General features: G+C 37.1%; 3 protein-coding genes across 4 annotated transcripts; 2 read left to right on the top strand and 1 right to left on the bottom strand.

Moving 5' to 3' along the window:
• The first annotated feature begins 1,972 nt into the window (after positions 1-1,972).
• On the top strand, positions 1,973-4,888 carry LOC125219540 (eukaryotic translation initiation factor 5-like). The gene is made up of 2 exons (XM_048121550.2): positions 1,973-2,132; positions 2,885-4,888. Exon 2 carries the CDS (start codon positions 3,229-3,231, stop codon positions 4,558-4,560), a length of 1,332 nt encoding a protein of 443 aa, XP_047977507.1. The 5' UTR covers positions 1,973-2,132; positions 2,885-3,228; the 3' UTR covers positions 4,561-4,888.
• Positions 4,889-8,251: 3,363 nt separating this feature from the next.
• LOC125224558 (auxin response factor 17-like) lies at positions 8,252-10,019 on the top strand. The gene is made up of 2 exons (XM_048127978.2): positions 8,252-9,287; positions 9,470-10,019. Exons 1-2 carry the CDS (start codon positions 8,358-8,360, stop codon positions 9,926-9,928), a joined length of 1,389 nt encoding a protein of 462 aa, XP_047983935.1. The 5' UTR covers positions 8,252-8,357; the 3' UTR covers positions 9,929-10,019.
• A 2,338-nt stretch (positions 10,020-12,357) lies between these two features.
• On the bottom strand, positions 12,358-14,637 carry LOC125185558 (ADP/ATP translocase 1, mitochondrial-like). Of its 2 annotated transcripts, XM_089064927.1 has the most exons (5): positions 14,515-14,600; positions 14,254-14,272; positions 13,385-13,884; positions 12,912-13,283; positions 12,358-12,809 (listed from the first exon to the last, which is right to left on the bottom strand). In XM_089064927.1, exons 1-5 carry the CDS (start codon positions 14,593-14,595, stop codon positions 12,513-12,515), a joined length of 1,269 nt encoding a protein of 422 aa, XP_088921053.1. In that variant the 5' UTR covers positions 14,596-14,600; the 3' UTR covers positions 12,358-12,512. The 2 variants fall into 2 exon arrangements, with proteins under 2 accessions (XP_088921053.1, XP_047938072.1); XM_048082115.2 differs by lacking the exon at positions 14,254-14,272 and having other exon boundaries at positions 14,515-14,637.
• Positions 14,638-15,466: the final 829 nt, after the last annotated feature.

The raw sequence follows: 15,466 nt of genomic DNA, 5'->3' as shown, positions 1-15,466 counted from the left end.
TGCTTTGAGAAAAGATATAGTTTTACCTTAGTGATAGCTTAATAACCCTTGAGACCCTTTGTTGGCATAGTTAGGAAGTTAGTTGAGCATAGGATAGTTGTTATCGATGCCGTAGGATTCTACCCTTCTCATCCTTGATCTACATCTGTTTTCTTATTTGCTTTTATTTCTCTAGTTGTTTTTAATTGTTTTTACCTTGCTTTAAGAAGATTTAGAAAAACCAAAACTTTCTGATTCATCTAGATAGTAGTTGAGGTTGGTTCGTGGTAATTAGGTTGATACTGATTGTCTATGTGGATACGATACTCTTTGCTTACTATTTGCTAAATTAGCCCCGTACACTTGCGGGTATACTTGTGTTAAAAATAAGTTGAGTCATGTATGCATGTATTATCATGCATAACATGATTGTCGAAAATGAAGGTCCAGAACTGATTAATTGAGCCAATGAAGATGCTAATGCTGCCGGTCCAAGCCACGACGTGGCCACCGCTAATGTATGAATGGGGATACCTCATGGGGTCGCCGATTGGGTCCGTGCATTTGCCGATCTTCGACAACAAGAAGCTCATATTCGACTCCAAAAAGATATAATTGAAGAGTTATGGATGTGGAGGAGTACACATCGATATTTATAATGTAATTTGTTTGAATCGTATTTTTTTTGTTGGATTGTACTATTTTAATTTTTTTATTTAATAAAATTGTTGTTGCACTTTATCCGTCCGTATTTGTGTCGAAATTTTAATTCCGTAATTGTGTATTTGTGAATTTTTATGATTGTCCTTGTCCGCCGAGATGTTCTAGTGCTTGTCCGCTATTGTGCAGGGAGATGTCTTAGTGTTTGTCCGCTGGGATGTCCATACTATCGTGGATGCTCTTAGATGTGTGAATTGAATTTGTAGAGTTGCTATCTTGATTATACTCCAATATATATGATTATTTTGGTGTGTGTACCTTAGTGATTTGTTTGTATTGGAGGTACATTGAATCGAATAGATTTATGTCGTTTGTAATTGCCTATATGCGCTATGTGATTGCTTACGAGCATCCACAACTCCATTTCCAATTCATCTCATCTCTACACTATTTATGTACTTTGCCCCACCTTTCACTCCATCTCTTCAAACCATCTCATCTCTTAACTATTTCATTTCTTCACTTAAAAAAAAACATTTCATCCAAAAAAATAATAATTTAAAAAATTAATCAAAATACCCAAAAATAACAAATTAAAACCCTAAAAATTTTAAAAATATAAATAATGGCAACTTTTTTGAAAAAAAAATGAATTATTAAAAAAAAAATTTAATAAAAGCCTATTTTTTGAATTTGGGAAATTGGAAAAATTTTATTAATTTTGGTATTTTTGAATTATTTTGATTAAGAAAAGGGTAATAAACGACGCCCACTCATAGGCCAGCGAGTGGACCTCACAACTCAATCCAAGCTCGCCACGTGGGGGGAGCGTGTGGCGAGCTGTCTCCAAAATTTTTCCTCCCAGCGAGATATTATGCAGCTAGGAGGCTTGCAGCCCGGTCTCTTAGCCATCTCATCTTGACAAGATGAGATAGAGATAGTTAAGAGCCGGGCTGCGATTGCTCTAATGTTTGGAGTTTGGTTATGATGAGCTATCATGTTAAGGGTTGGAAAGTGTTATGATTGATTTGTAAGTGTTATGATTAGAAAGTTAAATGCTAACATAAAAATAAAAGGCTAGAGTTGTGACTTGGAGTGAATTCATCATACTAATTTCGAGTTATCAATTAAATATTGCATATCAATTTTTTTTATGTTGTAATAGTATTATTATTTATTGTCTTTGATCACATCATTATTATCCCGCGTCAATAAATAACGGTAACAAACAAAAAAAATGAACGATTTTTTATTTTAAAAAAGAGGGTTGTCGAATATTCGAGAGAGACGATATGGAAGAAAGGCGGTGTTTGGTTTGTAAATTGATTATTGATTATCCCCAAATTGGAATAATTGCAGCTAGGGTTTCCTACTTTCTCTATATATATGTCATGTCTTTCCGTTCCTCCTCAACCACTCGCTCTCCTAAGGAATTTCCCTACCTTCCTTTCTCTCCTCTCTCTATATTTTCCTTTCTTCTCAGCATAACTAAGGTATTTTTCTTATTCCTTTTCCTATCGGGGTTTATCGCTTTGTTTAATTGCTGTTTTCGATTTTATATTTTTTGATTGGATTCGTCATGAGCGGTATCGTCGATATCTATTCTACTATCCGTTGTTTCTGCATAATCGGGGGCTTTCGATCTGGATTTGCTTTTGATTTGAATTTCGAGTGTCGAATATTATTCGATTGGATTAAGGTTTGGATTGTTGACTTGTGCTTCAGAGGATTTAGATTGAATTTTTCCGGTTTTCCGATTTGGATCTCTGGGTTGTGGTTGTGTAACTGGATTGGGTTCTCTGATTGAGATGGAGGATTATGATCGAGTTTCCGTTTTGTCTGTTTCTAGATGAACTGATGAGTATGCGTTAAGGATTAGTTTTTTTGAATCTTTATACGTTATTCAGTAATTTTATACTGATTAAACTTTAGTTTTGCTAGCTTGATGATCGAAGTTCTTGTTAGTTTTGTGTGGGGAAATACTGGTATCCTGTATATGCTGGTTGGTTTTATCTGTTTTAAATATTGAATTTATGTGGTGTTATTATTACACTGCATTGCCATATAATTTGTGTTAGTGCCCACATATATAATTGACAGCATGTTCTTGGTTCAGATTATAACTTCATGATACAGATAAACATGGCGTTATCCTAGTTTTGGATGATTTTCTATTTTTGAAGGGTTTTTTATATCAATACAAAGTCATCGTTACCTTATTTTGGAATCTTGTGTTTGTATGCAGGGCTTTGGCTTGTGGACTTGCAGTAATTGCAGTCAGCAAAAGTGGAGTGTCTCAAGTCAGAAACTTCTTTTATGTCTGAGCAGGCATCTCTGTTTTTATTATCAATTGGGTTGCTTGGGGAGTACTGTCCTTCACAGAGGAAAAAGGATAGAAATTCGGCACCTCTAGTTGGCTGCATGCATCTCAAGTCACACCAAGGTCATAAAATACGAGGTCAAGACTGCCAGTTTTTGGTTCCAGCTCCTTTTCTGTGGAATTCTTACAATTTTGGAGGAGTAAATCTTGCAGAACAGAAAACCTTGCGTCCATACTGACAGAGATTGTTACTTTTTAACACCTGCAAAATGGCTTTGCAAAACATTGGTGCTGGAAACAAGGATGATGCCTTCTATAGGTATAAGATGCCCAGGATGATCACAAAAATCGAGGGCCGTGGTAATGGCATCAAGACCAACATAGTCAATATGGTTGACATTGCTAAGGCTTTGAGTAGGCCGGCCTCTTACACAACCAAGTATTTTGGCTGTGAGCTGGGAGCTCAATCAAAGTTTGATGAGAAGACTGGAACTTCCCACGTCAATGGATCTCATGATACTTCAAAGCTTGCTGGACTTCTTGAGAATTTCATCAAGAAATTTGTTCAGTGTTATGGTTGTGGGAACCCTGAAACTGAAATTATCATCACTAAGTCACAGATGATCAATCTCAAGTGTGCTGCTTGTGGTTTTATATCAGAGGTTGATATGAGGGACAAGCTCACAACATTCATTATCAAGAACCCTCCTGAGGCTAAGAAGGGAGGTAAGGACAAGAAATTGAGGAGGGCTGAGAAAGAGCGACTCAAGGAAGGAGAGGCAGCTGATGAAGAGCTGAAGAAGCAAAAGAAAGAGGCTGCAAAGAAGAAGGTGTCATCTGGTAGTTCCAAGGATGCAGTATCAAAATCTTCAAAGAAGAAATCCCACTCTGATGAGGACCATTCTCCACCTGGTAGCCAAAAGGATGATCGTGAAGTGGCTGAAGACAGTGATGATGATGTCGAGTGGCAGACAGACACTTCAGCTGTGGCTGCACAACAAACGATACAAGAACAGCTGAATGCTGTTACTGCTAGTATGGTCATGCTCTCAGCCAATGAGGAGAAGGGAAAATCAGGTAAGAGCTCTCCTGCAAGGGAAGGGAAATCCAAAGGGAATGGAGAGACAAATGGGAAAGCTGCTGCAGATAAAGATGAACTCTTTGTGTTGATCAAGGAGTATGTGAGCAGGGGTTCTTCCGCATCCCAAATCAAATCATTCCTGGAGTCTCTCTCTGGCTCTCGCCAGCAGCTAGTGAATGCTTACTTTGAAGCCTTATTTGAGGGAGCTGGAAAAGGTTTCTCCAAAGAGGTTGTGAAGAAGAAAAAATATATTGTTGCCGTACTTGAGGGTGAGGATTCGCAGTGCCATCTGCTTCTAGCCATTGAAGCCTTCTGTGGGAAAGCATCCCCAGAGGCTGTGAAGGAGGTTGCTCTGGTGTTGAAGGCTTTGTATGACGGCGATGTGCTGGAGGAGGAGTTCATAGTGGAATGGTTTGAGAAGGGCCTGGCTGGTGCCAACAAAAGCTCTCCAATATGGAAGAATGTCAAACCCTTCATTGAATGGCTGCAGAGCGCTGAATCTGAATCTGAAGAAGAGTAACTCTTTACAGACTACTTTATTTCCCAGTACAATTTCTCATTATGTTCTACTAGTGTCTTTAGCAACGGCATGGCACGAACGATTCTGTTGCAGTGTTGTTGCCGTCGTCAATAAATGCCGTCGGACACAGGTTTTTATTGTGGAGTGGTTTTAAGTTTTTGTTGTTTTAGCGTCTTGGAAGAGATGTTTCTTGTTCTAAGAAACTCTTCTTCAGTGCTTCTGTTGCGTTTCGTTTGCTATTATTAGTGACATTTTTCTTTGGTTATTAAATCGTTGGTGGTTGTTATTAATCAATCGTTCTATGAATGTCATCCCATTCGATTTCTTATATAGTCATTTTTCTTCTAAAGTAGTAGTAATAGATGTAATTAAAAATTTAATCTGATTTATTGGATAACTTTTCACAGTATATGTTATTTTAAAATATACTTTTGATCATTATATATTGATAATAATGATTTTGGTTTGGTTAATTAGTTTAGTTCTGAAAAGTGAGATATTATAAATAAATTTTGGTTCTCACCTATTTCATAACTTGAAAAAGTGAGTCATAAGAAAATATAAATCAGATCATATTTTACATTGTTTAATGGCATACTACTATATTATGTATTGGAAAATGAGTTAGTACTCCTTGGTCCAGGAGAATATGCATTCGTTTTTTTTAGTATGTCCTACAAGAATATGTATTTTTTAATTTCGAAAATTCTTTTTTCTCTAATGAGGTGACACCCATTTGTCACTAATAATAGTTTTATTACTTTTTTTTAATACTTTTTTCTTAGTTTATCAATTTTGCATTCGTTTTTTTTAGTATGTCCTACAAGAATATGTATTTTTTAATTTCGAAAATTCTTTTTTCTCTAATGAGGTGACACCCATTTGTCACTAATAATAGTTTTATTACTTTTTTTTAATACTTTTTTCTTAGTTTATCAATTTTGCATTAAAATTCGTATCGAATACAAAGTTCATATATTTTTTTTATAATGGAGGTAGTATTATTTTACATCAAATACTAGTGTTGGATTATTGGATCCATAATTTAATGGCATGTTTTCACGTTAGCCATAGATTATAAATGGGAAAATAATTGTTAAGTTTAGGACACTATTAAGAGCATCCATAACGGTGTTCTTGCGAAAGGACGTCGTGTTGTCCGACGTGCTCTATGCATAGAGCACGTTCGTGCCAATGGCAAGAGCACAAGCAGCCGACGTGACATGCTCTGATTGACTGTTGGTTTATTATTTTTTACTATTATTATTTTTAAAAAATTCAAAAAAATCTGAAAACATCAGATTTAATAAAAAAAATATATTTTCTCACTTCTAATAAAATATATCCATTTTTTAGGATTTTAATTATGTAATTAAAATACTCCCATTTCAAACACAAAAAAATGACACTATACCAAACAACTCTCTCAATCTCAAATTTTAGGATTTTAATTATATAATTTTTAATTTTTAGGATTTTAATTATGTAACTTTTACTCTTTTTTTTAATTTGTAATAGTATTCCGGGTATTTTTAATGCATTTTAATATTGTAGAAATGTTTTTATTTAAATTGAATAATAGAATGGTGAGACCCCTGAGCATGTTCTTGCGGAAGAGCATAGATATGGGTGTTGTGCTCTTGCCTAACAGCACGGATGTGGAGGCTAATGAGTGAAAAATCGTAGGTTTAATATGTTTTATTGCCAAAGTTATAAGATAATTGTAGTAAACTAATGATGAAAGAATAATAGGACCAACTCGCCTTTGACATCAAGGAAGAGCCGGTTTCTTTTTGTTGTGTTATTTTCTTATGAAATAAGTTAATTACCCAATTGGTAATTTATTGAACTAAATGGACATTCATTTTCAGGAAGTACCATTATCATTGAATAAGAAGAGTTTTTATATTTTTTAAAATAAATAATTGAAGACTTCATTGTTTATGACAATTATTACCGTGTTAATCATATGTCTTTCAATTCTTAAATATAGATCATGGACTCACAAAGAAAAAAAGGTGAATTCAATAAAAGACTTATGAGTTATGACCAAAAAGTAACTTAAATAAAAAACACTGAAGAGGGTAATAACTTGATGGGTATTACCCTATCGATCGCAAACTCACACGGAAAACAACACGGAAGACGAGAGAGAGAGACAGAGAGATAGAGAGAGAGGCGATTTAGGTTTCAGGGGAGACCCTAGAACGAAAATTGAAGAGAGAATATTTTGGAAGAAATATCAATTGGATTATCATATTTCTTGGTTGAATAAGTGATACAATTCCCATATATATAAGATTAAAAGCATATGTGATTTGACCTCCTATAAGTTAGGGAAAGAACCGACAATTAAAACTCGAACGAAGCTTATAGATATTCTTGACACTTATAATAGTATTAAAAACAAAAGATAAAACAAAAGGAGAGGATAAGATTATCGACGATCCTTATCTGCTCACATAGTTTTGATAAAAATCAGGGCATAGGGTTTGATCTTGGTTCGTTCCTTTAGTGTGACTGCCTTGCTGGGCTCGATCTCACGGGCCATGCCCGTTGGCTGCACCTGCGCTGCAGGGCATCTTGTCTCGGGCTCTTAGTGTGCTACACTTATCATAACCTCAGACCAAATGTTCCTTGAGTTTCTTGGTCCCATCGGACCATTTTTTAAATGCATTAGAATCATGACTTAGTGAATCTCTCATCAATTCAAGAAATCAAGTTAAGAGAATTGGACGGTTTCGTCCTGCTTGTTTTTAAATTTAACAAATGTTAGTTATCAATACAATTAGAGTATTAGATCAAGCTATATTGGATTTGATTAAGAATTTGGATCCGACTATATTGATGTGCTTTTAGCTGTATACCATGTTATTTTCCTAATGCATATATCAGGATTATTTCCGTTCATAAAAAGTAGAAATATATATGGAGTATCAGGATTATTTCCATTCATAAAATGTCTGAAATTGACAGGAATTAAAACAAATTATAACACCATGATATATCAGACTCTGTATTAATTTGATATAGGATTCCTAATTAATCTTTTCTAAAAAAAGTGGAATGTTAGTTAGCTTAGCATCCACGTGGAACTGTTTAAATGGATGTTTTGTTTGCTAGCTGATTGAAATATAAATTGGCGAATTCAAATGAACTGACCTGACCCATTTATACTGATTCACTAAAAATATGCCGAAAGTAACAACAAACTGTATAATGGAGATTATGTAGGAGTATATAATAAAACATATAGTCATTTATATAATAAAAAAAATCAGGTTTATTCTTTTACAGTACACGAATAAATATTACACATCGATAGATATTTAATTAATGGTTATTTTAAATGCACATGCATATAATATATTCGTTCAAAAAAATAGTCGAGTCATGAAGTTTTAATATAAATATCTATTTTACACGAAGAACCGATAAAATAATCTATATCTAAAGGAGGAAAAGAGTATATTGAAATGGATGAGATATTTATCGGCAGTCTTTAGAATTCGTCAAAATATGGTATCTATTGAAAATTGTTGAAATTTTTTAGTAATTAGCAATCATTTTGAAATGTATATACTAGAATAATTAGATGAATATGAATAAATCGTTCAGTTAGGATTTATGAACAGATTTTTCGAACTGTTAGCGTGTCTCATTCATTCCATCTCAGAAATGCACTCCACATTTTATCTGTCTTCTCTTTTCCCTCTTTCTCTCTCTATATCACAATTCACAACATATAAATCTATAAATATATAAACATAATTTGTAGAAACGACAACACCTCAACCATGACTTCACCCCCAACTGCCGCTGCGGAAATCGATTCCTCAATTTGGCACGCAATCGCCGGCGCCGGCGTCCACGTTCCTGCCGTCAATTCCGCCGTCTACTACTTCCCCCAGGGGCATCTCGAGCAGTGCTCCGCCGCCGCTAATCACAATTTCACCCACACTTGGCCCTGGATTCCTTGCCGAGTCATTTCCGTTCGCTACCTCTGCGATTCCGTTTCCGATCAGGTTTTTTCCAGAATTCTCCTCCAGCCGCTGTGTCCGCTCGATTCGCTTCCGACCGGTGGAGGCTCCGCCGCCGCCGACGACGAAATCCTCTCGTTCGCGAAGATCCTGACGCGCTCGGACGCCAACAACGGCGGCGGTTTCTCGGTGCCTAGGTTTTGCGCGGACATCATTCTGCCGCCGCTCGACTTCGAGGCGGATCCGCCTGTGCAGACTCTGGTGACGAGAGACAGCCACGGCAATGCGTGGGGGTTCCGCCACATCTACCGCGGCACGCCGCGGCGCCACCTGCTCACCACTGGCTGGAGCAAGTTCGTGAACGCGAAGCGCCTCGTGGCCGGCGATTCGGTCGTGTTTATGAAGAGGAAATCGACGGAGGAGCTGTTCGTCGGGATCCGGCGCGCGGAGAGGTTCGGCGGCGACGAGAAATCGGAGGCGGCGGAGGCGATCTCGGCGATCGAGAGCGCGGTGAGAGGACTGCGGTTCGAGGTGGTGTACTACCCGAAGGTAGGGTCCCCTGATTTCGTCGTGGCGGCGGAGAAGGTTAACGAGGCGCTGCGGATCCCGTGGAACGCGGGGATGAAGGTCAGGATGGCGGTGGATAGTGACGACGCGTCGCGGCTGGCGTGGATCCAAGGTGGCGTAACCGCCGTGTCGCGGCCGATGACCGGGATCTGGCTCAACTCCCCTTGGCGCATGTTGCAGGTTAACTTTCTGCTTTGTTTATGGTTAATATAATTTTAATTTAATTGAAATATGTGAGAGCAACATTATAAATGTGTGTTGTGTTTTGTTTGATAGAGTATTGTGGTAATGTCTGACATCTAGTTAGTCTACTTTAAATTTGTGTTTATAACTAGTATAACGTAGTAGTACATATACTTTAGGTGAATTGGGATGACCCCGAAGGTTCGCATGCAAATGTGAACCCATGGGAAGTGGAATACCTACCACTCTCTCCACTAATCGATCCCGGGTTCCATCCTGCCAAGAGGTTGAGATTCTTGCCTGATCCGGGCATCCTAGCCACCGATTCGTCACTATTGCGTCAATATCCTCCTGCTGGCATGCAGGGAGCCAGGCGAAACCATATGGCGGCCGACGTCCTCCAACCTCCAAACAACTACGTCAAACCTCTGAACGACGTCCCCCAACATCCGACTAAAGAACCTGATGAACAAGTCATATCTATCTCCACAGTGTTGACTATTGGGAGGTCCAGCTCGGACATTGTGTCGCCGGTCAGCCAGAACGGCGTTCAGGCTGCTACGTCTTTCCAGTTGTTCGGAATGAAGATTGCAACTTCTGCGGTGGAGAGGGATGCCATTGCTGCACATAGAGATTGATTTTTTTGACTGTATAGGGAGTCCATTTTTAGACATTGTTTCAAAACGTGATTGACTTCTTTGGAATATACTACTAGAAATGTTGTCTGCCTTGCTTTGCTTCTTGTTTTAATGCTTTCAACATACAAAAATTAGATGCTGTCACCTAATTCAAAGTTAGATGTATAATTATAATGTTTGCATGGACTGCAAAGCATACGTATGGGACTTAACTTGGTGTATATAGCAGTATATCACTTGATCAAATAAAGATTATATATAATACACAGATGATGAAATATATCACTTTATTATTATTTTTGCAAAACGAGTGTGAAAAAGGAACTGAGACGAATTATCTGGGACGGAGGTGCAACATGAGCTATACAATACGGAACGAACAAGATGTTGATTTGAACCCAAATTCAACCAATAACCTTTCTCCAAGAAATATTTTGACACTTATTTTTGACTAATCGACGATGAGCCCAAACATGTTTTTATCAAGTTGAATCAAGTTCGTCAAAAAAAAAAACACTTAAACCAAATAATCCAAAAGGCATATAGAAAAAGGTAGATAAATTATCTTCTAGTATCAAAATAAATGACACTTTGAGCATAAGAATCAGGATAAAAAAAAAAAATCGTTTGCTAGATGAAAAATGGGACTATATCAAAAAAATAAAATTGGTGCAAACTATAAATCACAAGACCGAAGTCTTGGATCTTACACTGTATATAGTAGGAGTACGAGAGTCTCCCTTCAATTATTAAGAAAACACAAATATCACACAAGAAGACCGGACTAGTATTTCAAGGGAGATATGATTTCTTACCTTTTTCTTCTCTCAAAATTTACTCACCAAACTCTCTCTTGTTCATTTCACTAGTTGTTTTGCACATGCAACTCTTGCATATCAGTTTACTGCGTCGTCGAGCTCCAGTTTATCAGTTACTTGCCATCGCTATAGTTCACCGTGCAAGTCTCATCAAGTATCCAAACGTGAACTTCCTGGAAACTATGTCACGAGCCATGTTTGTACTCGTATATGCATTTAATAGGATATGATTATCACCAAACTTCACACAAAACCTACAAGTACTTACTTAATGCACTTTTCTTGGGTACGTTTTCACTCACAACACAAGGAATTTTGGAAAAGTTTGTCTGATTATCTTGTCACAAAATATATATAGATCAATGATGTATTTTGTTATGATTGAGAAGCTTTATCAAGAGATCATATGAACTTCCTTTTGAAGTTCACTGACGAGCAATGTCATGCATATGGTTTGAGAATGTCGTCTATGAATTCGGATATTGGTGAAATATAGTATTGTCTATGGATATGAAAGAACTGAATTTTTTTAATATGGAAGCTAGTGTCTACAGGGATATATTCAAAAGGATAGATTTTTTTGAATAGGCTTGAAGTGGTATACTTTAATAATTAATACAAGGTGAAAAAACAACCCACTCTTGATTCAAGATTTCTATTAATCCAAATGAAGAATTGACTTTAACATCAAGCATGGAAGTGAACATGCAGAATTGATTGTGAAGGCAAAGCTTATTATAAATGATGATGATAAGCATATAAGATAGGAAGCTCTAACCTAACCCAAAACCATAGTCAAAGACTCAAAGGTAAAAGGTTGACTTCCTATTATATGCTATTCCACACTTTCATGTGAAACTGATGTGGGATCGTATCAGATGAAGTCCCTACTATCCATATGTACTGTATTAAAAGTTAAAACTTTGGATATGAGTTTGCAAGGGATCATACGTATGAAAAATGAATGAGTCGAGTATAAAACTAGCGATTGTGTTTGGTGATGAATTTAGACAAATATTAATAGCTAGTCAGCAAAATGTGGTCAAAGCTACAATTAAATCTTCATATCTTTGTAGTTATAAAGTTTTTGGAAAACATGAGATTTTTTATATTGAATCAACTGAAGATGCATCAAAATTGAAGGATTTCTCTAATGGGAATTACAGCAGATGTGATTATTGAGGGAACTAATGATAGTCATGCTATTAGAGTTAGCCCGAAAATTAACCCTATCTACATAGGATTGCCTGAAATGAGTTCATTATCATTATTTATGGAAAAAAAGTTGTATTTTCATGCCTACATATATGAGTTAGACTTGAATTTAAATAAAACTTGTATCATACATATAAAATTATCATTAAAAATACATTAATTAAAAAATTATGAAAATTTTAACCCAATTAGCCTAAAGCACAAAGTTGTAATTATTGACAATTTATACTATAGGTTACGTCTTAGTTTGAACTATATTATTTGAAACCCCAACCTTCTTAATTTTTTTCATTAAAACAAAAAGCTTTATAGGAAAATTCGACACGATACATCCGAAACATATAGTAACATAACAGAGTATGAAACTCTTCTAAAAACAGTAGAGACAATTCCCAATTTAAATATAAAAAAAAGGGCTCTATATCATCGCGCATTGTCAATTCTCAAACAATATTTTTAACTTCGATCATAGTACTTGGTTTTGTCATTTTATCGAACTAAACAGCAAAAATGGATTTATCACCATCTCTTTCCAAAAAACCAGTGCACACTTAACCACCAACAGATCCATATTTCTTTCCGAAAACGATAACCTGAAGCTTGTCATAACCCGCAAGCACACCAGCACCAGCAACAGCACGAAGAATGTTTGCTCCGGCACCCTTGAACAACGACTTGGCACCCTCGTTCTTGAGGATCTGGGTGAAGGCATCCATCGAGCTCTTGTACTTGACAGCCTCACCTGATGTCATCATCATTCTTCTACGAACAGTGTCAATTGGGTAGGAGGCAAGACCAGCACCATTGGTGATGAGCCAACCGAGGGCAAAACTAGCAAAGAAACTATCCTGTAATCATCACAAGCATTGCCAGTTTAGTACGGTCAGGAATTTTTTTCGGATACAGATAGCATTCTACTATATGGATTTTAGGGGTATGTAGTAACTAACCTGCAGAGATCCAGTTAGGAGGACTGGCTTCAGAGAGTCGTACATACCAAAATACAGACCACGGTATACAATGATACCGACACACGAGATGTTGAATCCCCGGTACAAACCAGCCAAACCATCTGATTTGAGAGTCTTTCTGTAAACATCAATCAGACCATTGAACTGTCTCTCACCTCCTTTCTTTGCAGCCTTGGAATCATTGGCAAGACGAGTACGCGCATAATCCAAGGAGTACACAAAGAGAAGTGAGGAAGCACCAGCAGCACCACCGGAAGCAAGGTTGCCAGCAAACCATTTCCAGTAACCATCACGGTCCTTCTTGAAGTTAAACAGTCTCTTGAAGTAATCCTTGAAAGCAAAATTCAAGGCCTGTTGAACACACAACAACCATGAGTTATCATCATAACAGCATATAGATAATGATACAGGCAACCATATGACTGTGCATAAGAGTGAAAAACTAGGCAGACCTGAGTGGGGAAATAACGGATGACATTAGCAGTGTTTCCTCTCCACAGTGATCCAAACCCTTCATCCTTAATCGTCCTACCAAAACACTCTCCAATTCCCTTGTATGGCTCAGAAAGACGGCCGGCCTTGATCATTTCATCTTGGTTTTGGATCAAAAGCTTCACACGCTCAATAGGAGCAGCAGCGGTCTTCGACACAGCAGCTGAAACTCCTCCCATAAGAAAGTCAATCGCAAAGCCAGCAAAGCCTTTCTCTGAGGGAGCCTGAGCAAACACTGGGTTAGCATTCACAGAGACCAACGACAGATCCTGAGTTGCAACACAGGTCTTAGGATATTGGAAGGCTTGGTTTGTGTAATTGCCATAAGCAAATCGTCTCTGATATGCGGCAGGTTGTGGGACACCTCCATGGTGCACTTGTGAGATGCTCGATCCCAGATGTAATTGGTTAGCTACCTTCTGGGAGATAGTTGGGAAATGGTTTTGATCTGCCATAATACCTAAATATCCCAATACGACAGAATATTAGGCACGTAACGGGCTGGCAGAAACTTGATTACAAGTACACATCAAAGTTACAGTGGAACAGGTATCTACTACTTCATATTCAAATCCTATGCATACACAACAAATAGCAAGCCACCATTAATTATCTGATCATAATAACTCAATGACGAAATTTCATCATATACATGAATTACTGAAACAGACACTACAAAGTATTCTAATTTGCAAAGAAAATGATTGCCTATCATAAGCAAAACTAATTACCGTAAAATTTATAGAAACACATTTGAACATGCTTGTTTATGTATGGAAATGAATCATATCTAAGTCTAGCTCAATTCCAGATCTAGGCGAGTTCATACCTTTCTCTGTATAATAACCCTACATGAACAAAGCCACATTCGGATCCAAATCAGTATCACAGAGGGCAAACTTAAATACTTGTATGGAAGCAGTAAATAGAAGAACATTCAAATGCGATCCAAGGAAAAACAGGGAAAGAGAAGTTTTCAGAATCATACAAAGACGCAAATTCCGCTGAATCCACAAAAAAATTAAAAAAATAGATTTTTAAAAATGGCAGTAAAGAAGTAGCGAGAATTAGGCGGGAAGGTGTTAGTTACCTGGCTGCGGTCGGCTCGAAAAATGATGGGATTGGAGGAGAGACGACCGAGGATCGAAAGAGTCTGGCTGCAGATGCCCATTTTATAGTAGCTGACTGAATACCTAGCACGAGGAAGGGCGCATGGAATACGCTGCGTCGCGGAGCATGTGAAAATTAGTGCGGGTCAAAGTAATGGGCCGGATCATGTGCATTCTAGCCAGGGAAGTCGAAGTAAGTGGATTCTTTTTAACCTTGGCCTTCAATTAGAGTCTAGAGTTGAGGTGAATTATCGATTTGTTGTGCGCAAACTTTTTTTTTTTTTTTTTACCGCATGTGTACCAAAATCGTCTTCGGAAGAATTTGAGTATTTGACTAATCTTGCTGGATCGAGGCCAAAAGTCTCCCAGCGGAGTTTGAATCTCTTAACTGTCACCACAAAAATTTTACTTATTTTTTGCAATATCATATTCCATTCTATTTATTACAATTAATGAATTTGTTTCAAAATCTAAGAAATTGATTATTAAATTAAGTGGCGAGAGAAAAATTAAAATATACTCCCTTCGTCTCAGATTAAGAGTCACTTTTTGCTATAAAAGTCCGTCTCAGTTGAAGAGTCACTTTTAGAATTGTTCATATTTGGTCATACCATTTTACCCCATTCTTCATCAAAATTACATAGAAATGTCATTATCTACATTAAAATAAATCAAAACAAAAATCAAAAGTCAAAAGGGACCCACCTTCAACCAACTCTACCATCTCACTTCATTTGTTACACACTCCACCATCTCACTTTATTTATTACACACTCCAACTTTTTCTTAAAACTTGAGCCATAACAATAAGTGACTTCGAATGTGGGACGGGGAGAGTAAAAAGTAAGGATAGAATAAAGCAGAAAAGTACATTAGGTTGTTTTTTTTCTAAAAATGAAAATGATCACTTTTAACGAAACAACAAAAAAGGAA

This window comes from Salvia hispanica, chromosome 1 (genome assembly GCF_029641045.1).
Source record: "Salvia hispanica isolate PSC_SH4W2 chromosome 1, Shi_PSC_v1, whole genome shotgun sequence".
Classification (NCBI taxonomy): Eukaryota; Viridiplantae; Streptophyta; class Magnoliopsida; order Lamiales; family Lamiaceae; genus Salvia; species Salvia hispanica.
The sequence above is the reverse complement of the archived record's forward strand: the minus strand, read 5'-3'. Positions and strand labels throughout refer to the sequence as shown.

Bases quoted from the DNA above. Each gene is read 5' to 3' on its own strand.
- LOC125219540 (XM_048121550.2), top strand. From the start codon at position 3,229: ATGGCTTTGCAAAACATTGGTGCTGGAAACAAGGATGATGCCTTCTAT.
- LOC125224558 (XM_048127978.2), top strand. From the start codon at position 8,358: ATGACTTCACCCCCAACTGCCGCTGCGGAAATCGATTCCTCAATTTGG. The intron at 9,288-9,469 runs GTTAACTTTCTG...CATATACTTTAG, and splicing joins CCCCTTGGCGCATGTTGCAG to GTGAATTGGGATGACCCCGA.
- LOC125185558 (XM_089064927.1), bottom strand. From the start codon at position 14,595: ATGGGCATCTGCAGCCAGACTCTTTCGATCCTCGGTCGTCTCTCCTCC. The intron at 13,284-13,384 runs GTCTGCCTAGTT...TGTGTTCAACAG, and splicing joins TCCGTTATTTCCCCACTCAG to GCCTTGAATTTTGCTTTCAA. The intron at 12,810-12,911 runs GTTAGTTACTAC...TGATGATTACAG, and splicing joins TCCTAACTGGATCTCTGCAG to GATAGTTTCTTTGCTAGTTT.